Here is a 24,270-nt window from a genome sequence, read left to right as displayed (position 1 = left end):
AAGTCCCACAGAAATGTTGGCCATGATTACTTCCTGGTCCTTGCATTTTTTTTTTTAATATTAACATTTCATCTCAACATTTCATCTCTCTAACCACGTGAAATGCTGTCAGAGACTCTCATCATCCTAGCCTGGAAACAGGGGCAGCCCTAAATATTGATTCAGCATGAAAGGAAAAGCAATCCTTCTCACCCTGTCTTCACCCCCACCCCAGAGCTAAAGTTGACTGGGGTTTTATTCTTGGAGAATGTTGTCTCATCTAAATTCACCATACCAGGCCAGGCACAGTGGCTCATGACTGTAATCCCAGAACTTTGGAAAACTGAGGTGGGAGGATCACTTGAGCTCAGGAGTTTGAAACCAGCCTGGGCAACATGGCAAAACCTCATCTCTACAAAGAATACAAAAATTGGCTAGGTATGGTGGCATGCGCCTGTAGTCCCAGCTACTTGGGAGGCTGAGGTGGGAGGATCACTTGAACCCAGGAGGCAGAGGTTGCAGAGAACAGAGATGGCACCACTGTACTCCAGCCTGGGCAACAGAGCGAGACCCTGTCACAAATAAATAAATTCATTCATTCATTCATTCATTCATTCATTCATTACGCCCATGAGGGATTAGTGGGCACATTATCATTAAAGGGTGTAGTAGAAGGTTTATTGGATTGAGCCTTCTTCCCCAACCTTCTAGCTCCCAGACACAAGAGACCAGGCAGTGAGAGCACAGCAAGGGCAGGCACAGGAGATCAGAACTGGTGCCCACCCAGCGTGGGCTCGCCGGAGCAGTTCAGAGTGCCCACCCTTCTGGAGCGACTTTGATCAGGCTGTTCTGAATTCCCCAGCAGGGAGCTGGGACCAAGGGCAGCTTCCCTGCCCCCTCTGCAAAGAGAATGCTCAGAGCTTTAATTATACCTTCTCTCTAGATCCGTCAGGGGCCCCTAATTACGCTCTTCACAGGGCAGCTGCTGCTAGATTATTTCCCAAACACCTTTGAAGCTTTCAAAGCCAGAGCCTCCCATGGGCTGTCCATGACTCTAAAGTGACAGCAAAATGGGTGGGTGGGAACAATAGCTGATGAAGGCCCCAATGTCCCTTAAAAGAGTCTAGAAAGGAAACCACGTTCATCTGCCTCCCGGTGGGAACATGTGGCAGGAGGAAAGATGATGAGGAAGAGGCCACTCCAGTCTTGTTTCTTGTGCTCCAAGCGGTGGTCACAGAGAATTGTGGGAGTGTGCGCTTCAGAGCAGTGATGTCAGAGAAGCCTCACGCCAGAGGCCGGCCCCAGCTGGCCTGCAACAGCCGCATGCAGACGCGCCCACCCGTGCACCGAGTGTGCCTGCTGTTCGGCCCACTCCCTCCTCGGCCACCCTGTGCATGGGCCTACCCCGGCAGGGAAGACTAGGTCCGATCACAGAGGAATGCATCTCTCTACATCCAAATGGAGCTGAAACTGTCCTCACCCCACAGGCTTGGGCAGAAGTCTACTTGAGGATTTTTTTTTGAGCCAATATACTTACTGATTTATGAGCTCTTTTAATAAAATTGGGTCTCCACTTCTGGATATTCTTTAAAGATTTTTTTTAACATAAACTCAAGATTTTATTGTCTTCATAAAAGAAGACACTTAGAACTGGATCACTTGGTCTTTTCTTATCTCCTCCCAGTTCAAAATGCTTGCATCTTTTAATAGCCAGCGTTCTCTTAGATCTGCCATTGGGCTCAATGTACTCAAGCCTTAGCACGATCTTCTTTGTAGTTTTAGCCTTTTTCCGGAAAATCGGCTTAGTTTGCCGACCGTACACTCTGCTTCCTGTCCTAACGCCGCTTTCCCTGGGCATACAGAGAATCCTTGCCCTTCTTGTACTGTGTCACTTTGTGGGGTTGGTGTTTGCCACATTCTTACAGAAAGTCCAGCAGGTTTTAGGAACGTTCACCATGTTTGCGTGAGTGCTATCGACACAGAAAAGCAAGATTTTTTTTTTTTTTTTTGTAGAAAATTCTGAATTTCACCCCATTCACTCTCTTAAATTCAGATCACCAGTACCATGTTGTGGGCCCCAGAGCCTTTCCCATTCAGACACACAGGGCTCAGCTCAGCTGACAGCCAGACGCTGGTCCACTGTGTCTGCCCCCAGATCTGGGAATGGAGCTCCCTTCCTGGAGCTTCTCTTGCACCAGCTTGACATAAGATGCTGTACCTTTCCAAATTCTTCTCAGCCCTGTGACTTCTGAAACATATCAACAAATCCCCTTTAAGGGTCGAGCACAGTGGTTCATGCCTGTAATCTCAGCACTTCAAAAGGCCAAGGCAGGCAGATCACATGAGCTCAGGAGTTTGAGACTAGCTTGGGCAACATGACGAAACCCCATCTCTACAAAACATACAAAAATTAGCCGGATGTGGTGGTGTGCACCTGGGGTCCCAGCTCCTTGGAGGCTGAGATGGGAGGATCCCTTGGGCCTGGGAGGCAGAGGTTGTAGTGAGCCACTATTGCGCCACTGCATGCCAGCCTGGGCGACAGAATGCGAGAACCTGTCTCAAAGTGAAGCAGGAAAGGCCGCAAAACAAACCTCTCGAACACCAAACTGGGAAGGAAGTGGTGATTTATTTATAGCTACCAGTTAAAAATTCAGCAGGTTCTTGTTTTTCATTGAAAAATAAGAAAGGGCCGGGCACAGTGGCTCACACCTGTAATCCCAGCACTTTGGGAGGCAGAGGAGGGCAGATCACGAGGTCAAGAGATCAAGACCATCCTGACCAACATGGTGAAACCTCGTCTCTACTAAAAGTACAAAAAAATTAGCTGGGCGTAGTGGCACGTGCCTGTGGTCCCAGCTACTCGGGAGGCTGAGGCAGAAGAATTCGCTTGAACCCAGGAGATGGAGGTTGCAGTGAGCCGAGATTGCACCACTGCACTCCAGCCTGGCGATAGAGCAAGACTCCAAAAAAAAGAAAACAAAAATAAGGAATTGCTGGAGAGGAACTTGCTTAGCTCCTGTCATGACTTGGTCCGTAATCCTGGCCCAAGAGCAGCCTTACCCATATCAACATCTTTCTTTCACTTTCAGGGCAAGTGTTTCAGGAAAAAAGCCCCCTGTGCCCACTTTTCTTTAGCCCTAGACTCTGAGGAGAGGCAGATGTCAATTTCAGACCATTCTGTTTCATAAAAGACTGTGCATTTACATATCAGAGAAAACTTCCCTGAAGCTACCTCCCACTGGGTACTCTTCCTTTAGTCTTTCCCTGACCATCTCACCCTCTGACTGAAAATAAAACCAGACTATTCTTTTAGAACCCACCCACCCAGAAATGAACTTCTACAGACAGTATTTGGCTTGTTTCTGTAACTTTTAGAATCAAACTTAAATTCCTAACACTCTACTGTAGACACAGTACACTCGGTGGATGAGTCTCAGATGCATTGTGCTAAGTGAAGGAATTCTGACTCAAAAGGCTATGTACTGTCTTTCCATTTACATAGAAGTAAAACTAGAGAGACAGAAAGGAGCAGTTGCTAGGGGCTGAGACTAGTGGTGACCAGAAGAGGGCAGGAGGGAATTGTTTGAGATAATGGAATTATTACGTATCTTGATTGTGATTGTGGTGGCATGACTCTGTGTTTGTCAAAACTCATAGAACTAGTGAATTTTACCCTGTGTAAATTCTACCTCAATAAACTTGACTTTTAAAGCAATTAAACTCCTATAAAAATTACATTGGCCAATCCCTTTTTGGAACAAGACAAGGCATAAGTGGCTGTCAACTTATGTAAATTCCTCACCCGCCTTGCAAAGTGGAACATGGACCTCCGTATAGTCAAGTGTATAGAAGAGGATCCACTGATCCTGGTCCTTAACTCCGTTCTACAAAGGCGAACACTCGGATCTCATCCACTGATCCTCTTCTTTTATACCCTTGACTACAAGGAGGTCCAGGTTCTACTCTTCTTCCCTGCAGAAGGTGCCTAAATTTTGGAGGCGGTTCAGAGCATATGAGATGTTCCTTTTTCATTCATTCATTCAGCAGTTCAGCAGTGTTTATTGAACACTTCTCAGGAGGCATGGGGCTGGGGAATGCACAGTAGCTGCAGAACAAGATACAGCTGCTGCCCAGGACAGGTGCACAGTCTAGTGGTCCTTGGAGGGGTGGGGATGCAGAGAAGTAAAGAAACAGCAACAAAACAAGAAAGCTTCTGAGAGGAAGTTGACCTGAGTGTGTCAGCTGGTAGCACAGTGAGTATGATGACGTCCTTCATGGAATGTACATAGGCAAATGCACAAAGGACAGAGGAAGAGGGCACATTCTCCAAATTCTAAGGATTTCATTTGGGTGAGAGTATCAAGGCCAGGGCATGGGATGCGCTAGTGATTTCCAGCTGAAGGGTGGCTTCCACTTTTCCTCCTTCCTTCTACCAGTTTGAGGCTCTACTCAGAGGAAATATGTGCCACAGAGGGGAGAAAACTGCTGTCCTAATTCAGGGCTTTGCAAACGTTTTACACATTTAATAAATCTTTGCTGAACAAATGAAGGGATTTCAGATCAATAGGTCAGAAGCTCATGGGTCCTGAGCTTCTTAGCTTTTCATCTGCTTTAACCTGAGACTGTGATACTTCCACATCCATAGAAAGGGAATTGCAGATGCGAAACTGGAAACTGCAGCGAGACCATCCCTGGAATCTCCCATCGGATCCCCTCAGTCCTGTCTCGTCTTAACCCCCAGTGGGTCTATACTGGTTTTTCTTACTTTAGAAAGACTGTTCTAGGGAATCCAAATGGACATTTTCCAGATGTCACTCTTGGCCCAGCTTTCTGAATTATGTAGAAAACAATTTCTAAATTCCCCGAGTATATGTTCCTAAATCATATGTGGGTATACGTCCTCGCTGTATAAGGAGGGAGTCCATCTCAGACCACAAATCACTGAGCCATGGGCAAAATCAGCTAGAACATTTATTCCTCCAAAACGACACCAGGTAAAACTCCCAGAATCTCATGGGCCAACAAAAGCTGTGTCCACCTTGTTGTTCAGGACTACTTCCGCAAAGCGTTTCCCTGCATCCGTTATGAAGCTGGCCTTGTCTGTTCTCAGCAGGACCCTGCTGCCTGGCTTTGTGGCAGCATTAATTCTAATCTTCAGTGTCAAAGCAACCAGCTTGAATTCAAGCGTATGGCCCTTTCTGAGAGTCAGCCTCTGGATAAAGGGAACGCCAGTGTCTCATGGTTACTCTGTTGCTGGCAGTAATGAACTTGAGCAGGGCTCCTGTTTATCCATCTTCTTATTAGAGGAGGACAGACTTGTTAAGCAGAGTTAAGTGGGGGTGGGAAATCATTTCTTCTAAAATGTTGATAACCGGGATTCCTTTCTACAAAGGAGAACCCTCGGATCTCATAAGATTCTCAGCTGGGTGCGGTGGCTCACGCCTGTAATTCCAGCATTTTGGGAGGCTGAGGTGGGCAGATCGTCTGAGGTCAGGAGTTTGAGACCAGCCTGACCAACATGGAGGAACCCTGTCTCTACTAAAAATACAAAATTAACCGGGCATGGTGACACATGCCTGTAATCAGTAGGCTGAGGCAGGAGAATCGCTTGAACCTGGGAGGCAGAGGTTGCAGTGAGCTGAGATTGTGCCATTGCACTCCAGTCTGGGCAACAAGAGTGAAACTCCATCTCAAAAAAAAAAAAAAAAAATTCTCTCATCAAAAGATTTGAACCCCACAAACCAGGTCCAGCCCTCTAACCAGACCTCTGTTTACTCATGCTCCTTCAAGATCAACAGGAAAGGGGCAAGAATGAAAGGGATTCTGAAAGAGGCCTGCTTCGTGGGAGGGGAAACTGGAAGAGGCATGGGTGGAGGGTATTGGAAATGACTGATCAGTGGGGCCTGAAATTTTGTCTTTCAGGGTTATCTGTCAGAAGGGTTGGTAACGAAGTGGTATCGCTCCCCACGACTGCTCCTCTCCCCCAATAACTACACCAAAGCCATCGACATGTGGGCCGCCGGCTGCATCCTGGCCGAGATGCTTACAGGGAGAATGCTCTTTGCTGGTGAGTTACTAACTGTGCCACCTTCCTTCTCATCTGGCGTTGATCCATAGAAAGGAGAACTGAGTGCAAAAGACATGCAGTCACAAAACATGCTCATCTTTTGCTGACATTACTTCTGTGGCTTTTATGGCACTATAGGGAGGCACCTTGTCATATTATCAGGCAAAAATACTGGCGAGGCTAAAAAAATAATAGGCTTTGAGCACAGGAGTTTTTGCAATCAAGTAACTACTTTGCTATGGCCTAAATGCTTGTGTTCCGCTAACATTCACAGGTTGAAATCCTAACCCCCAGGGTGAGGCTATTAGGAGGTGGAGCCTTTAGAAGGTGATTAGGTCATGAGGATGGAGCTCTCATAAATGGGATTAGTGCCCTTGTAAAAGAGGCCGGAGGGAGCTTGTTTGCCCCTTCCACTGTGTAAGGAGACACTGAGACGGCACCATCTATGGAGGAATGGGCCCCTCACCAGACACGAATCTGCCAGCTCCTTAATCTTGTATTTTCCAGCCTCTAGAACTGTGAGAAATAATGTTTGTATGCCACCGAGGCTGTGGTATTTTGCTAGACTGTGGTATTTTGTTACGGCAGCCTGAATAGACTAAGACATACTTCTACTCAAACATCTTGAGCCTGATGGCTGAAAATACACCCACCCTACATTTTTAGCCCCTCCCTCCCCACTCCCTGCCACTGCTCCATCCTTCAGCCACACCAGGTGACCCACTGTTTTCCTAATCCATCATCATGTTGTATTCATCTTGGCACAAACACCCTCTTCTCTGCTCAGAAAACTGCTGAACCTTCAAAACCCAGCTTAGGTCTTGTCCTCCATGATGTCTCTCCTAACTCCCCAGGGCATGAGTCATGCCGTTTGGCACTCCCTTTGCACTTCACACTCATTCTCGCTCTCTCCCTCTTTGCTTGGAAGAGCACTTGCTCTCTTCACTCCCTCCCTTCCATTCTCTCCTCACCGTGCAGTGTGGCTCACTCCCTCTTCATCTGTCTGACGCTGTTCCCACCCAAACTGCCATGTTCTTAATCCAGGGGAATCCATTTCAGCCTCATCCTGTAGCAGTAGTCAGCGATAATCGTCCCCTCCTTCTTGAAACCCTCTGCTCCCCGGGCTGGCGGCTTCCTCCTCCCTCTCTGGCAAGTCCCCCGCAGTTGCTTCTCACCCCACACGGGCTCTTCTTCCTCCACACTGTGTCCTTCAGCCCTTCCCAAGTTTCCACCCTCAGCCCTAAGTGCCGCTGTCACTTACCCAAAGAATTTTCATCCACCCCCTCCACCCAGGCTAACTTTGCAGAGGCTGGAAGCCCAGAAATATTCCAGACCACCCCTGGTAGAGGACCGCAGTGAGGCCAGTCTCCACAGGCTATGGCCGCAGCGTGGCAGACAGAGCCCTGAGGGCCCACCCCCTTGCCACCTGTCCTCTGCCTGGATTCTAAACCCCTAAAAGACCTCTGGACCTTCTCATACCCGGTCCTCCTGCCTGACCTCTCTCCTCCGTGCTCACAGCTCTGCCCCTCCCCACAACCATGCTGTCTCAGCCTCAGCCTCCCTGCGGAGAGCTCTCCCAGCCTCCTCGGCCCGCCCTGCTTCTCCTCGTGGGACACCATCTCCCCTCAACTCTTTGGAATGAAGGCCATCCTCTCTCCCATGCACCACACAGAGTGGGATAGAGCCTCTGCATCCTTGCTCACCATTGCTTCCCTGCTGTTAACAAAGCGGCCCTCCTCTGTGGCCCACCTGATGGCCGCTCCTCTTCTCTACCTTGTCCTCCCATGCCAGCACCTCATCTCATCTCCGTCATCCCCACGCTGAGGCTGTCGGCACCTACGTCACAGCCTCCTTCCCCACAGTTGGTCTCACGTCATTCCGGCTGTGAGGCTGATGTGGCTCACTCATATCTTGTCCTGGCCAAGCAGCCCCACCTCCTCAGTTCCTGGGACACTCGCTGCCCTTGTTGTCAGCCTGTCCTCCCCATATCCGACTTTATGTCGTCACCCAGAGTCGCTCAGGGGAGGCGAGATCTGAAGCCAGCATCAGAGTGGCAGGCGCTGGGAAGCTGAGTGTCGGGGAAGGGAAAAGGACGTGAAAGCTGGAAGGCCCCACCCCATCCCCTTGCTTGATTGATGACTGCAGTGTGGCCCAGGGGGAGTGTGTTTTCTCTCTGGGCATCAGCTCACAGGCGGCATGGCCAGCATTCACAGCCTGCATTGGCAGGCCTGGGCTCCTGGAGCTACCCCGCCCTGCTGGTGTTGGGAAGGAAGGGGAGACGGAGGGGATAGGATAGCGTTACCCCAGCCCCATTTCAGAACCCCAAGACCTAGTAAGATTCCCCCCACCAAAGTCCCTGAGCCCCACAAAAAATAAGACAGCAGTGGCCCTTCTGGTATCCCCTGAGAGCAAAGGCATGTCCTTAGTGGGCACTCTCCACCCTGAAATCCTGACTTTCTCCCTGTCTACCAATGTGAGCCTGCAAGTGGCCGGGCTACGTGAGATCCCCTGCAGCCCCACGAGGGGCTGACAATTCTCAGTTGCTGGCCTGTTGTTCTTACTCACTGTAGAGTGACTACATATGGGCGGCTGGTGTAGTAATTAGCTCAGGGGCACTGCAGACCGCCTAAGCCCACAGGTGAAAGAGAGCTGCTCACTCACCTATCAGAGTCGCTCGCTCTGACAGCTGCTCATCTGCTGTGTGCACAGAACATAGTGCTAAGGATGGGGAGAGGCACTGCTGTGGGGCAAGGGGACAGTGAGGAAGCAGGGGAAAGTCAGACAAAGTCCTCTCCAGGGAACTTAGGATCCTGACACAGAGTTCTAGATGCCAGCCTGAGAAGGGGCCCAGGACATCCCACCTCTTATTTAACGAGTTACTTGGTTTCAAGTAATGCAGGGTTGGGAACTGAGCTCAGAGAAGAAGAGATGGCTGAGCGTGACCTTTCTAAGGGAATGCTGGCAGGGCTTTAAGACAAAGCCATGTCTGAAGAGCTAAGAAAGTCTTTATTTTGAGACAGAGTCAACAAAAAAGGTAAAATAAAAACAATGGCAGGAAAGTCAGATGAAGCAGAAGTCAGGGCTTGTGTCCAAGCATTTAGGCCCTGAGTACAAATGTCTTCATGTGCCCCCTGGACTGTCAGGAGCCCCTAACAGCTTTCCCTCTAGTGGATTTTGTGCTTTGGGTGTATCCTTGACCACGTGCTGGGGATGCAAGACTGAGTAAGACATAGTCTCTGTTCCCTAAGGTCTGATGGTCCAGCGGGGGACACAAGGGGTTAAAAAAAACAATACACAGTGAACCTATCTGTGCCCAGGGTGAGCCATCCTGCTATCTTATTTTTCCAAGTGAAATTGCAAAGACCTCCCCATTCCATATTTTCTATCCAATTCGAGGAAGGAGAGAAAGGAACAGGAGGGAGAGAGGTCTCGCCCTGGATTCTGACTCAAAGACTCTTTCTGCTCTAGCCATAGTCACTAAACCCTAGATGGCTCAACATCTCTGGCCCTGCCACCGTGATCTGGGTGCCTGGCTGCCCCTGTTTTCCTGGCCTTGAACCCTCAGCTCACAGGGCTCTGCTCCACTCGCCCTGCTATCAAGCTGACAACTTTCAGGCCAGACGGAGGAGATCTGGTCTTCTCCGTGCCACAGCAGGCAGGTGACTCACGGAGAGCCCAGACAAGACTGTTTAATCCACAGTCTACTGACTTCTCATTGTCCGGCTCACCGTCTGTGGTCACGAGATGGTTGCAGTAGCTTTCAGGTTTGCACACGGAAGTGTCCAATGAAGAAAGGTAGGGAGGGGTCAGCCAGGGTAGCCAGACAGCTCTCCTTGCATTTCTCTCTTTCCAGGGAGGATCATCTTCCCCGAGAGTCCTTCCAGGAGATCTCTGTCCCTGTTTGAGTCACATGGCCTCCGCTTGTTGCAAGAGAGGCAGGGAAGGCAACAGCTAGTGTGACATGGAAAGGACATTCTTTCAGTAGGAAAGGGACATTGACCATGCTTCATACCTTCTCCCATTTTCAGTGGTGGCTTAGTAGACTTAGTGTTAAGATGCCTCCCCCAAGTGACATCTGTCACAAAGAATCACTCAGGGATGATTAGGACATAAATCCCCAACGTGGACTTAGTTCATCAGCTTCTCTCAAAGTTGCTCTTCCCCAGCTCCTAGAAGCAAAGGAAGTCAATAATTATTATTATTATTTTTTTTTTGAGACAGAGTTTCGCTCTTGTTACCCAGGCTGGAGTGCAATGGCACGATCTCGGCTCACCGCAACCTCCGCCTCCTGGGTTCAAGCAATTCTCCTGCCTCAGCCTCCCGAGTAGCTGGGACTACAGGCGCACCCCACCATGCTCAGCTAATTGTTTGTATGTTTAGTAGAGATGGGGTTTCACCATGTTAACCAGGATGTTCTCGATCCCTTGACCTCGTGATCCACCCGCCTTGGCCTCCCAAAGTGCTGGGATTATAGGCGTGAGCCACTGTGCCCGGCCGTCAATAATTATTAAACATCTACTACACAGGTGTTTCCCCAGGAGCCTGCATCTGCCAACACACTCAACTCCTTATAATACTCATTCCAAGTATAAATAATCCTCATTCCACAAGGGGTGGCTAGGGAGAATGTGGGGAGAGCTAGGTCTGCCTCCAGGACTGTCTGCCACCAAAGCTCCTGCTTTCTGCCCCAGGCCATGGATTGCCAGGGAGGCCCCACTGGCTGCCTCCCATATAACACCTTTGATCTCAGGCAAGAGCAGACAAGTGAGGGAGGCTCATTTTCTGCCACTGCGCCCTGTGGCTAAAGAAGCTACTCCAAGCACAAGGCTGTGTATTACTGGTTTGTGTGTCACACAGGAGAGGGGTCAGGGGCTTGGAAGCAAAGTCCCACCATCTCTGTCTGCAGCTTGGTCACCCATTGACCTCATGGTCCCTGGGTGAGTGGTGTGTAGTACACATTTGGAGGGAGGACCCCACAAGGGGCTTCCAGAGCCCTGAACTGACCCAGTGAGTCCACTGCGGGGAGAGGCCAAAAGGACCTCTTCAGGAGAGACCCTGAGGTTGCAGGCACTTCCTCTGTCAGTATTCACGTGTTAGTGCCACACAGGGAATCGTAGAGGGACGTGGGAAAGCCCTCATCCTAGGCCACCAACATCTGGAAGACTGGAATCTCATGGGAATTCATGGCAAGGGGAGGGCCCTCTGTGCAGCTGGATGGAGGAGGGAGAGGTATGGCTGAGGTTTTAACCTAGTAGAGCTAAGTGGAAAGGCAACTCAATCAAAAAAGAGAAAATGGGAGTAACAGAAGAACGGCCTGGAGGTTGGAGAAGGACAGCAAGGACACCCATCTGTCCGTGCCAGAAATGCCATACAATGGCCAGTGGTTGCCTGGGTGTGGGAGATGAGTTGAGTTTCTTATGAATGAGAACTATGCCTCATCCATTCCCAGCATCCAGCATGAGGCCTGGCATGGAGACAGTGCTCAATAAATAACTATTTATGGAATGAATGAGGGAGTGAATAAATGAATGCTTGGGTCTATCCTGTCCCACCAAAGTTCCCCTGCAAACCTGGCATAGCCTGTCTTCCTTCCCCCAAGGAGCACAGAACCCGTGTGCTCAAGACACATCCCAAACCTGATGTTTTTTCTCTTGAGAGTTTCCTACATGGAATCCTCTTAATTGGAAACCAAAAGGTATGGCTCATTCCTAGCCTTAAAACTGTTTCCTTCCCCATCCTAGTAAAGATTATGCAGAGAGGCCTATGGGAAGTTGCACTTGGAAGGCCTTGGGCCAGGCTGTTCCCATTCTTTAGTGCTGACTTATATCCAAGTGGTCTGAGACACAGAATGCTAGGGGCATATATGGGGCCTTGCAGATTACCAGATACAACCCGTTCTTTCTACATTTCACAAAGCCAAGCCCCAGAGATGGCAGCCACCTGCCCAGAGTTGTGTAGCAAGTGAAGACTAGAACCCCGGCCCCAGCCCAGTGCTGCCCCACTGCCCTGTGTTGTTCCTTCCAGAACACCTGGCACCGCTTTCAGGCTACTGCACACCACAGCCTCTTGGGCAGCACACTTACCATCTGGCGTTGCCTCTCCAGGGGCCCATGAGCTGGAGCAGATGCAACTCATCCTGGAGACCATCCCTGTGATCCGGGAGGAAGACAAGGACGAGCTGCTCAGGGTGATGCCTTCCTTCGTCAGCAGCACCTGGGAAGTGAAGAGGCCTCTGCGCAAGCTGCTCCCCGAAGTGAACAGCGAAGGTACCTGAACCTGGCAGCCAGGCCAAGTGTCCTGGGAGGATGAGCTGGTAGGCTCCACCTTGCGGGGTAGAGGGCAGGCAGGTCTCCCTCCAAAAGGGCAAAGCATGGTCCTTGGATATCAAAATCAAGGCTCCCCTGCCAGTCGGCATTTGCCCCAACTACTTCCGATCTGTGGATGCTGGGCCTCTGGAGTCCACTAGGCAACCCTTGGGGCAGTCATTAGTGTTCTACCCTTGTTTCTCCTTCCTCTTCCTTCTCACTTCCTCGCTCACCTTCCTCCCTCTCTCTCCTTCATCCTCCCTTACATTTTTGTCCTGGAAGGTATGGCGTGTGCAAAGAACAGGAGCTTCCTCAGTCTGAGGGCAACACCCAGGCCCCATTCCACCAGTGATGAGCTGTGTGGCCTCAGGCAAGGTCCTCAACTCCTCAGTCTCACTCCCCCTGCTGTATACTCAAGGCCCGGCAGGGCTGGGAAGAGGCCAGAGGCTCAAGAGACTCAGTCTAGGTGACAGCATCACCCAGCAGCTGAAATGTCCATCTCGTGACAGGTGCAGAACAAGGGAGGCAGGCCCTAAGACCACACTGGGGGCATTGAGTTCTGAGCTCCATTTATTACAGGACAGAAATGGACCAGAAGTGATGAATCTGGTGACATAAACTCAGGTGCAGCACAGGTGAAAGATGGGCTCCAGATGAAGCAGGGTTGAGGGGCTCAGTGTCCTGTTCAGCCGCCTCTCAGTTTCCAGACATGCTCCTGAGAACCCTTCCAGAACCCCTGGGGCTCTGAGCAGCTGTTTGGAATCCACTGGGCCAGAGGAAGTTAACAAGATTGTACAGAAGCCTCATAATCTAAGAAATGCCTTAAAAACATCTGGGGAAGTTGAGCCTAGGGAGGAGGAGTTTCCGAGGGGCGGTGGCTGATGAGTTCAGGTGAAGCTTGTGTGGTAGCTGAAATCTCCATGGCTTAACCCACTTACAGTTTATTCATTGTTTGTTTTTGGTTTTTTTGAGACAGAGTGTCGCTCTGTCACCAGGCTGGAGTGCAGTGGCACTATCTCGTCTCATTGCAACCTCCGCCTCCCAGGTTCAAGCAATTCTCCTGCCTCAGCCTCCCAAGTAGCCGGGACTACAGGCATGTGCCACCATGCCCAGCTAATTTTTTAGTAGAGATGGGCTTTCACCATGTTGGCCAGGATGGTCTCAATCTCAATCTCATGATCCGCCCGCCTCAGTCTCCCAAAGTGCTGGGATTACAGGCGTGAGCCACCGCACCCAGCTATTCATTGTTTACCTCATATCTAGGCAGAGTTGGGAGCATGGACGGGCAGGGGAGGATGAGTGGCTGTGCCCGGAACCCAGGCCATCAGCTCTACCATCTTCAGCAGGTGGCTGTCAAGGTCACCTTGGCCATTCACTTCCAGCCAAAGCCAGGGGAGGAGAGAGCAGAGACTCTTGCAGGAGGTTTTTCTGGGTCAGGCCTGGAAGTGGGGTACACACAGTACTTCCACCTGCATTCCGTCAGCCCCAGGCACACAGCCATCTCTCACTGCAGGAGGGGCAGGGAAAGGCAGGCCAGCAGGGTGCCAGGATAAGGGTGTCACATGGGACATGACTGCTGCCTTGAAACATGAGAGGGGAAATCATGGGACAGAGAGGACATGCTGATTTGGGGGAACCACCGAAGGCAGAGGTAGGCCCCAGGGTAGAAGTTAAAGGGGGCAGATTTAAGTTTGATAAAAGGAAGAATTTTCTAGGCTATGTGTGATGGCTAATACCTGTAATCATAGCACTCTGGGGAGGTAGAGGTGGGTGGATCTCTTGAGCCCAGGAGTTTCAGGCCAGCCAGGGCAACATAGGGAGTCCCTGTCTCCACAAAAAATACAAAAAAAAATTAGTTGGGTATGGTGGCACATGCCTCTGGTCTCAGCTACTAGGGAGGTTGAGGTAGGAGGATCACCTGCACCTGGGAAGTTGAGGCTGCAGTGAGCTATATTCACGCCTCTGCCCTCTAGTCTGGGCGGCAGGAATGAGACCCTGCCTCAAAAAACAAATGAAGAATTTCCTAGCGTTTGAGCTTCCCAGAAGTATCTGGGACCTGCAGGAGGACCAGCTGTCAGGAAGAGGCAAGAGCAGGTTTTCATTCTTGATGGAGTCTGTGGGGCAGCTCTGGGTTGGTACTTGACTTTTTTCTTCTGAGACAGGATCTCAGTTGTCACCCAGGCTGGAGTACAATGCTGTAAGCAGGGCTCACTACAACCTCAGCCTCAAGGGCTCAAGCGATCCTCCCACCTCAGCCTCCCGAGTAGCTGGGACCACAGGCATGTGCCACCTTGGCTGGCTAATTTTCAATTTTTTTGTAGAGACAACCCATTACTGGCTGACCTGGGCCACTACTAGTCTTGCGAGAGACAAGCCCAGGCTGATCTCGAACTCCTAGGCTCAAGCAATCCTCCTGACTTGGCCTCCCAAAGCGTTGGGATTACAGATGTGAGCCACTACCCCAGTGGTGGTACTCGTCTTTTTTTTTGAGACAGAGTTTCGCTCTTGTTACCCAGGCTGGAGTGCAATGGCGCGATCTCGGCTCACCGCAACCTCCGCCTCCTGGGTTCAGGTAATTCTCCTGCCTCAGCCTCCTGAGTAGCTGGGATTACAGGCACGCGCCACCATGCCCAGCTAATTTTTTGTATTTTTAGTAGAGACGGGGTTTCACCATGTTGACCAGGATGGTCTCGATCTGTTGACCTCGTGATCCACCCGCCTCGGCCTCCCAAAGTGCTGGGATTACAGGCGTGAGCCACCGTGCCCGGCCCTCATCTTTTTTTAAAGATGATACTGCCTGCCTCAACCTTTAGAGCTTTAATTCTCTCATTTCCTTGTCAAAAGGTCAAGTCTTGGCTGGGGCCAAAAAAGTGGCGGGGGACCCAAAGAGAGAAAGACCTGGCCAGACTTGAAGCTGGGCCCTGCAGTAAAGTACCCACTTCTTCCAGTCCTAGGAATTTGTGAGGCAGATCCTCTTTTAAGTCTGCAACTCCAGACCCAGAAACAACTTCTGAGCATCAGACTGTCGGGGTGATCAGAGTTACTGCTGCTTAACTAATTTGGGGGTCTAGGGTTACACTGCAGCACTGCGTCCTCCTAGGAGGCCGGTGACCTTCTGAACCCATGGATTTCCTGAATCATTGATGAATTTTTTTGCAAAGAGATCCAGGGCTGGTGTGAGGAGCAGGTTAATGGTGCAGGCGGAGGCCCACTAGGGAGCCCCTTGGAGGGGTGGGCAGCCTGGGCCTTGAGCTCAGCTCCATTTCACCCGCTCCACGTGGGCTGTAACATGAGGAGCCAAGTCATGATTTAAGCAGACCTCCAGAGACACCAGTGCTGAGAAGGAATCCAAACTGCTAGGCTAGACCTTGCCCTGAGATAACCCAGAGCAGAGCTCCCAGGGCAGCCACCGCTGCTCAAGGGAAGGGCCACCAGTGCCTGTGTGCAGAGCTGCTCTCTGCTGAATTTTGGTATGCATTCACGCTGGCTAGCAAATAGCCTCTTGCACAAGGCTTCTGAGCATCCCTTCCCGTCCCCAGGTTCCCACTGCCCAGAACTTCCCCTTGATCCAGCCATGAAAGGACTAATGCTTGGCAGAGCAGGGGAATTCAGCCTGGTCATTCAGTATCTGTAGTATCTATCCATCCACGAAGGCTGCCTGCCTTTGTCTGTTCAACTTCAGGGGCAGCATATGGTAGGAAGAGCTCTGGATTCGGACCCAGGAGTTCTGGACTGTGGAGACCCTCCCCCACCCCTAGACCTCCACATTCATCTTTCTCACTAAGGCTTTTTACTGTTGCACCTGGCACTCCAGCCTCAGGGCTTCCTCAGGAGCAGGCTCCTCCATCCCACTCCAGCAGCCGTTAAGCCATGACAAAGGGGAGTGGGTGTATAAATATTCCAGCTTCCCCGCCCTGCACGTGGAACCACCTCCGAGTGTGGCCCACATGAATAACCTGTCATGCGTGTGCCTTGTTCTGGTTCCCTCTCACTCCCCGACCTGTGCTTGCTGGGATCCCCCACCACATAAACTAGCTACAACCCCAAGCCTTGTCTCTGGTTCTATCTCTGGAGAAACCCAAACTGAGGCTGGACCTTGAGGAAGTCACTTAACCCTCTGAGTCTGTTTAAAAGGCAGAATCTGCTTTGCCTTTGTCACTGGATTGTGACAAGGGTCTTGAGAAAGAAAATGGCTAAAAACCTTTTAACAAATGCAGAAGCACAGACACCAGCACAGAATGTCACCATGCTGAGGAGTCTCCTTCTGAGCTTGACAAGGGCAACAAATGACCTTCATGTCCGGCTTTGCTCCCTGCAGCCATCGACTTTCTGGAGAAGATCCTGACCTTTAACCCCATGGATCGCCTAACAGCTGAGATGGGGCTGCAGCACCCTTATATGAGCCCATACTCGTGCCCCGAGGATGAGCCCACCTCGCAACACCCTTTCCGCATTGAGGATGAGATTGACGACATCGTGCTGATGGCCGCTAACCAGAGCCAGCTCTCCAACTGGGACAGGTGCAGTTCCAGGTACTGGCCGCCCTGGGTTCCAGAGCCCACATTTCCCTAGCCTCCTGTTTCTATGTAGCCTCTAATCCTCCATGACCTTTCCCTCTGTCTTCCGAGTTGCGTAGCTCACTGGACGGCTTCTCCAACTTAGCTTCACCTTCCTCTTGTCCCGACACTGCCAGTAAATGACCAGCGTGGGCTGCATGTGTGGGTCAGGGGCCTTCCTTGTGCAACACCCCCAGCTTCCCTCACCACCGTGAGTCTAGTGAACACAGGGTTCAATACAGTGCTCCCCAAGGACCTAGTGAGCACCATGGGAGGAGCTCACTTCTAGCAGTTTGGGAATCTGCCCTTGAAAAGTAAACTGCAACAATGCAAGGCAAAAAAAAAAAAAAAAAAAAAAAGCAGAAATTACCATTACAAAATACTTTCTCAGTTACATGTTGGCACTTTTTAAAAATGCCATTAAAGTCCGGGCACAGTGGCTCATGCCCGTAATCCCAGAACTTTGGGAGGCCAAGGCAGGCAGATCACCAGGTCAGGAGTTCAAGACCAGCCTGGTTAATATGGTGAAACCCTGTCTCTACTAAAAATACAAAAATTAGCCAGGCATGATGGCGCATACTTGTAGTTCCAGCTACTCAGGAGGCTGAGGCAGGAGAATCACTTGAACCCAGGAAGCAGAGGTTGCAGTGAGCTGAGATCATGCCACTGCACTCCAGCCTGGTGACAGAGCGAGACTCCATCTCAAAAAAAAAAAAAAAATGCCATTAAAGGCCAGGTACGGTGGCTCATACCTGTAATCCCGGCACTTGAGGAGGCCAAGGTGGGAGGATCACTTGAGGCCAGGAGTTCCAGACCAGCCTGGGAAACAAAGCAAGACCCCATCTCTACAATTTTTTTTTTAATTACCCAGGCATGGTGGCACATGGCTGTAGTCCCAGACACTAGAAAGGTTAAGGCTGGGGAATCCCTTGAGCCCAGAAGTTTGAGGTTGCAGAATGAGACCCTGTCAAAAAAAGAAAAAAGAATGCCATTAACAGGGGCTACATTATTATTGCCCATTGACATGCAAGGAAGCTACAGCTCCAAGGTTAAGAGACTGGCATCGTCTTGCGCAGTTGATACTCGGCCTGGTGGAGCGCTCCACAGTCTGCATCCATGTCAGACACTGCTGAGCAATTATGGGACCATTTCCTGCTAAACTGGGCTTGGCTACAGAATCCTCAACAAGTGTCCCTGGAAGCCACTACCAATGAATCAGCGTTGGGTAGAAGATGTATTTTTAAACAATTTCTGCCTAGCCACGTAATGATCTCTTAGATCTTTTCCTGTCTGACGTTCTTAGATCAGGCAGCTAAACATTTGGGCATCGCCATCTGGTAATTCTGAGAGGGAGAGCTGGTAGCTGCTCAGTTTAGAAACAGCAGTCGAGGGCTCAACAGCTAGGACTCCGAGGGGGCCTAACTAACTGGGAGTCCCACTGCCGTGGGAATGTGACAGCTAGTTACATAAGTGACAGATGAGCAATTTCTCCTTTTTAGTCATTTGACAGATGACGGGTTTCAGATTAAGGAGGCACTGAGGGAGGGCCAGGGCAAGCTGCTATTTTTGGACAGGCTTGCTGGCTTGTTGTTGTCAATTGTTTTTAAGCATTGCCAGCAAATAGTGATTAATGAAGACTCTGTCTTCTGCCACCCCCCATGGCAGGCCTGCCCTTGACTATGGTCTCTGTAGCCTCTTCCTCCAGAGAGCCTGGGGGCAAACAGCATTGGCTCAGTGAGAGTCAGCCTAGACTTTCTGCGACTGTGGCATAGGGTTATGCCAGGAAAAACTGTCACAGGATTTCTTTGTTGCTGCCCGTCCACTCTGACCACCCCTAAACCTGGTGCACCTGTGCTCCCGACCTTTCCCATCACATCGGCCCGAGGGAGGAGGATGACAAAGGCTTCTGCTGCGGGCAGGCTACTTACCCTCTTGGAATGCTAGTTTCCCAGCTGTAAAGTGGGGGTGATAACACGAAGTCCGCAGGGTTGCTATGAAGACTACAGATAATGTATGTCTGGCACTTGGAATAGAGCAGCCAAGAGTCAGAGTCTTCACACACCCTTCCTCCTGGAAATTTCTGCCCAAAGCCACTCAAGGGAAGAGGCCGGGTTCAGCTCTAGGAGCGATTCCTCTCCTAGTGGCATCACCGGGAGGTGGATGGTGCTGAGGCCTTCCTATGCCTCTCCAGCCACACTTTGTGGGCTGCAGCCGCCAGGTCTGCCCCTCACAGCTGAACCCCCTGTCCTTGGTCTGTCTGTTGGGTCTGCTCAGGGAGCAGCTGGCTGCAGGCTGATGTCTCCCCTGTGTTCCCTGCCTGCCCCCATAACCCCAGGGTTCTCCATAGAGCACCCGCACAAGGAAGGGAGGGCTTGGCCAGAGCTGATGGTCTGCCTGTCTGCCTGTCTGCCCTTCATTTGCTCTTGGCTAGCTGACTTCACTCTCCACGGATTCTGGGCAGTTGACATGGGGGAGAATGCCAAAGATCTTCTACTTCTCCGGAGGGTGTCTGTAATCTTTCCGTAGGCCCCACCTGCCCTGCATCAATGCAAGGTGCTGTGGGGTCCCCAACCAGATCCACCAGGGCAGGGCTTCTCAGCCCTGGCTGTACCTGAGAATCACCTGGGAGGTCTTAAGAACATGCTGATGCAGGGTCCCACCCTAGACATACTCAATCAGAATTGGCGTGGGGAAGCAGTGAGGCAGGCATGGTATCCCTTGTGTGGTTCTAATGGGATCCAGGGTTGAGAAGTGCTTGCTGGGGCCTTGCTCCTAAATGTGGTCCAAGGCCTAGCAGCATCAGAGCAGCTGGGAGCTTGTTAGACTCTCAGGTCCCATCTCAGATCTACAGAATCCAAATCTGCATTTTAGCAAGATCCGCAGGTGATTCGTGCATCCATCACCCTTTCAGGAGCATTACATAGGTGGATCCACTGGAAAGTTCCATGAGAACAGGGAGATTGTTTTGTTCACTGCTGTGTCCAGTAATGTCTAGAACAGTGAGTGTTTGGTGCATAGTGAGTGCACAGGAAGTATCTGCAGGGTTTTGAATGCGTACAAAAGAACACAGCGTTCAGCCAAACAATCCATGCCCCCAGCTAAGCCCTCAAGGCTCGCCATTACCTGTCTCATCACCCTTCCACCTTGAGGGGTCGGGGTAGGGGCGGGGGGATCGGAAGGAATAGAAGGCAGGTGTGTGAGCGGCAAACAGGGATTAGAGGGCTTAGCTTCCGGGAGGAAGCCACCCAGCTCAGGCGTCCCATCACCACTCTGCTTGTATCCCCACAGGTACCCTGTAAGCCTGTCGTCGGACCTGGAGTGGCGGCCCGACCGGTGCCAGGACACCAGCGAGGTGCAGCGCGACCCGCGCGCGGGTTCGGCGCCACTGGCCGAGGACGTGCAGGTGGACCCGCGCAAGGACTCGCACAGCAGCTCCGAGCGCTTCCTGGAGCAGTCGCACTCGTCCATGGAGCGCGCCTTCGAGGCTGACTACGGGCGCTCCTGCGACTACAAGGTGGGGTCTCCGTCCTACCTGGACAAGCTGCTGTGGCGCGACAACAAGCCGCACCACTACTCGGAGCCCAAGCTCATCCTGGACCTGTCGCACTGGAAGCAGGCGGCCGGCGCACCCCCCACGGCCACAGGACTGACAGACCCGGGGGCGCGCGAGGACGAGCCGGCCAGCCTCTTCCTGGAGATCGCGCAGTGGGTCAAGAGCACGCAGGGCGGACCCGAGCACGCCAGCCCACCCGCCGACGACCCCGAGTGCCGCGGGTCTGCCTCGCCCCCTGGCTGCCCGGCCCCCGTGGACGGCGGCGCCAGCCCTCAGTTCGACCTGGACGTGTTCATCTCCCGCGCCCTGAAGCTCTGCACCAAGCCTGAGGACCTGCCGGACAATAAACTGGGAGACCTCAATGGTGCATGCATCCCCGAGCACCCTGGCGACCTCGTGCAGACCGAGGCCTTCTCCAAAGAAAGATGGTGAGGGTGGAGTGGCTGCTGCAGGCCCCGCAGAGCAGGAGGCCCCCAGAGAAAGCCGGGCCTGTTGGGAGGAGGCCGCCCTTCCCAACCCTCTCTGCTGCCTTGGGGTTAGCAGAACATGTGAAGGATCCGAGGAGCCAGAGGAATGTCCATTTCTTAAACTGCCTTAATAACTAGCCTTTAACCTCTGGGAGCGGGTTTGAACAGGAGCCTGGCTTGGGGGTTGATCACTTTCCCAGCAAAGGGGAGACCACATGTGGTGTACAGGGAAGAAACAGCCTTAGACAGCAGTCTGCGGGCCCCACCTGGGTGGCAGGATGCCGAGAAATCTTGCAGAGGTAGCTCCAAAAACCATCTGGCCCAACTAGCCTCAATTGACAGCTGAGGAAAGACAATTAGGCACAGAAAAGCAGAGATACTTGCTTAAGATCACAGGCTTAGTGTCAGGAAAGCTTTAAATCTTCTCCCGGCCCCCAGGCCACAGTATGTCCACTATAGAATGTCTTCCTCTACTGGGGTGGTTCTGGCTTTTTGCTTAGAAACCTTGGTCTGAGCTGTTTCTTCCCTGTCCATTACCATTCAGTGTTCTTTCATTGAGAGCAGTGTTTCTTGTTTTCTGCAACTGGAAACTGAACCAGTTTGTCTCTCCTTGTCACCAAGCATACTTTTTCTGGCTCCCCAAGTACTTAAATGTTCTCATCTGTCGCACCCCTGTATTTGCCTCACCCCTGCATGGTCTGAAATCTTCATTTCAGGTCAGAACAGTCTGGGGTCTGTGGGTAAAATCAGCCCTTCTCCCAGGCCTGTGCGTACACCCCCTCAGCACTCCCTATGCACTTTCCTGACGCAAAGACACAGCCCTCATTCCCCAGTGGGCGTCCTCCCCCAGTGAGATTGAAGGCAGCAATTCCAAGAATCCCTCCAACCTCTCTGCCAGCACCCCCACCCCACGCCCAACCCACCCACAGCTCCTCTCCAGACCTACCTCGGGACCTAATGTTCTCTGCACGAACTGCTCATTTGGAGGACAGCAGTGAGGTCCTGCCATAGAGCAAATGTGTTAGGAGAGAAGGTTTCACATGGGACCCACCATCCCTCATCAATACCTTTCCTTATTTTGATCATCCATTTAACCTTTAGGTTTGCAAAGAGCAAACCCTACAGGAATGTGTTGGAGAGCATGTGACCTTGGGGGCAAGGAATCCAGAAACGTGGGAAGGTATGAAAGGAAGGGTGTCAACAGTGAGGGCGCTCAGGGATCAGGCACCAGCATGAAGACTTCACAACAAAGGAAGGAACTCAAAGCAGCAGCGCCCCTCATAGTGTAGGCTAAGGTGAGTCTGGTGTGTGCAATCCCGTGTGCTCACACGCTGAGCATGGGGTGGTGTGTAGACACAGGCCCTCTGCAGAAGCGTGGGGTGGGAATACTGACAGCCCCTATGTGGTCCCCAGGAACACTCTGCCATTTCTGCCACTGGTCTTCAGCTCCTTCTCTTCCCCCAACACTCCCAAAGATACTCACAGTAAGTCCGGCCAGGCTGTAGGTAGACGATCCCCCAGTCTTGGTCTTGGGCTGCAGTCATCCTCCCATCACAGCACCTTAAATCTAATCAGCAAACTATAATTTGTACATTGAAACCTGCAACACATTAGAAACTTATATTTAAAAACAGAATTAATCACACTGACCAATTTTTAAATGGAAAATATGTAAATAGGAAGTGTTTGGGTTTTGGTTTTTTTCTTTAAGAAAAATATACACCACTCCTCATGCGCCATTTTGTCCTCAGAGGGCGGCTTTACTTTTTTGGTAAAGGAACAAGCTGCTGGCCTTGAGCAGGAGTTCATATATAACTGTTATTACAGAGGAATTGTTACAACTACTCATGTTTTTAAAAAAATCTATTAAACATTATTAAACTTGATCAGGACAGGCCAAATAAAGTTTTATTGGAACACAGATTTACTTATGTCTTATTCATTTACGTATTATCTGATCCTGTCTTTGAGAGTGCTAAGAGCCTAGCCGGCTTCTTTCTGTGCCCATGAAGGCCACTGTGTTTGGGGGTGAGGGAAGGATTGGGAAGGGGAGAATCTACAGAGACTGGTAATCAGGAGGTAATTCCAGAATCATCTGGTGAGGCCCGGGGTCCATACTGTGGATTTCAAAACTCCATCTTGGAGCTAACTCTAAACCGTCTGACCAGGGCTGGTGCTCTCCTCTAGTCACAAATCGTGCCAACATCATGAGGTTGAGGGGAACCAAACACCTAAGAATACCCACCTGAGCTACCCTTCACAGATGCCTGAGATCCCACCCATCTGAAGTCGACCCCTTTGTAATATTAAACTGTTAGTCTTAACTTCATTCGTAATTCAACAAATACAGTTGACTCTTGAACAACACAGGTCTTTTGGCTAAAAGAACTTTCTACTACTGAAATGCACCTGAGCCAAGAGGAGCGGCCTGTTAAGCCAATTATCAGATTATTTCCAAAGTGCGGAGAGTGGCCATCTCCCCGCTGAGTGGATGCAGGTGAAGGGAGGCGCGAGCCAGGCCAGAGACCTGGTTGAAATGTTATATTGGAGAAGACTTGAAGCCTAATGTGAGGCCTGGGCTGCTGGAACGTAGGAAATGGGGTGTGGAGAGAAGACGCTGAGAAGCACTAACAGCAAACAGCACCAAAAAGGAAGGAGGACCAAAAGACAAGGAAAGAGGGCACCCCAAAGTAAACAGTGCACAACCTCGTCCAGCCACCTCTGATTCTAAGATGTAAACTTCTGTTGGGAGGGTCCCAGGTGATTCACATAGGGATCAGCAAACTATGGCCCCCAGGCCAAGTGGTTGTACTAGAACATAGCTGCACTCATTCATTTACATACTTCCTGATCCTGTCTGTATTTATATTTATTTTTTGAGATGGAGTCTTGCTTGCTCTGTCTCCCAAGCTGGAGTGCAATGGCACAATCTCAGCTCACTACAACCTGCCTCCCGGGTTCAAGCGATTCTCCTGCCTCAGCCTCCCGAGTAGCTGGCCTTACAGGCACCTGCCACCATGCCCAACTGATTTTTGTATTTTTAGTAGAGATGGGGTTTTACCATGTTGGCCAGGATGGTGTTGAACTCCTGACCTCAAGTGATCCCAGCCTCCCAAAGTGCTGGGGTTACAGGCATGAGAGCCACCACTCCCGGCCTCTGTCTTTAAATTGTGACATTTTATATCATGTATTTTTTGCAATAAATTTTTAAACATTCCATTCAAATATTTATCTTGGCTACTGAGGTTTTTGGCACCCTTAAATTTTGTGCCCAAGGCAGGTGTGCCTCACTGGCCCACAGCCTCATCTTGACCCTGGGCTATGGCTGCCTCCATCCTACAGA

At 51.1% G+C, this 24,270-nt stretch overlaps 1 protein-coding gene across 3 annotated transcripts in view; it reads left to right on the top strand.

Annotated features, from left to right (window-relative positions):
* Positions 1-22,850, top strand: part of MAPK4 (mitogen-activated protein kinase 4) — a 176,271-nt gene extending 153,421 nt beyond the window's left edge. For 2 of the 3 annotated variants that reach the window (XM_064379155.1, XM_012440888.2), the window contains exons 3-6: positions 5,902-6,046; positions 12,151-12,312; positions 16,670-16,883; positions 20,196-21,066. In XM_064379155.1, the coding sequence (XP_064235225.1) occupies positions 5,902-6,046; positions 12,151-12,312; positions 16,670-16,883; positions 20,196-20,892 (1,218 nt within the window). In that variant the 3' untranslated portion in view covers positions 20,893-21,066. Of the gene's footprint in view, positions 1-5,901; positions 6,047-12,150; positions 12,313-16,669; positions 16,884-20,195 lie in introns of all 3 variants that reach the window. The other variant, XM_012440887.2, reaches the window with a different exon arrangement.
* Positions 22,851-24,270: the final 1,420 nt, after the last annotated feature.

The sequence above is a fragment of the Aotus nancymaae genome, unplaced genomic scaffold, assembly GCF_030222135.1.
Source record: "Aotus nancymaae isolate 86718 unplaced genomic scaffold, 86718_ANA_hifiasm-v0.15.2.pri h1tg000020l, whole genome shotgun sequence".
NCBI lineage: Eukaryota > Metazoa > Chordata > Mammalia > Primates > Aotidae > Aotus > Aotus nancymaae.
This window is presented reverse-complemented; position numbering and strand designations above follow the sequence as displayed.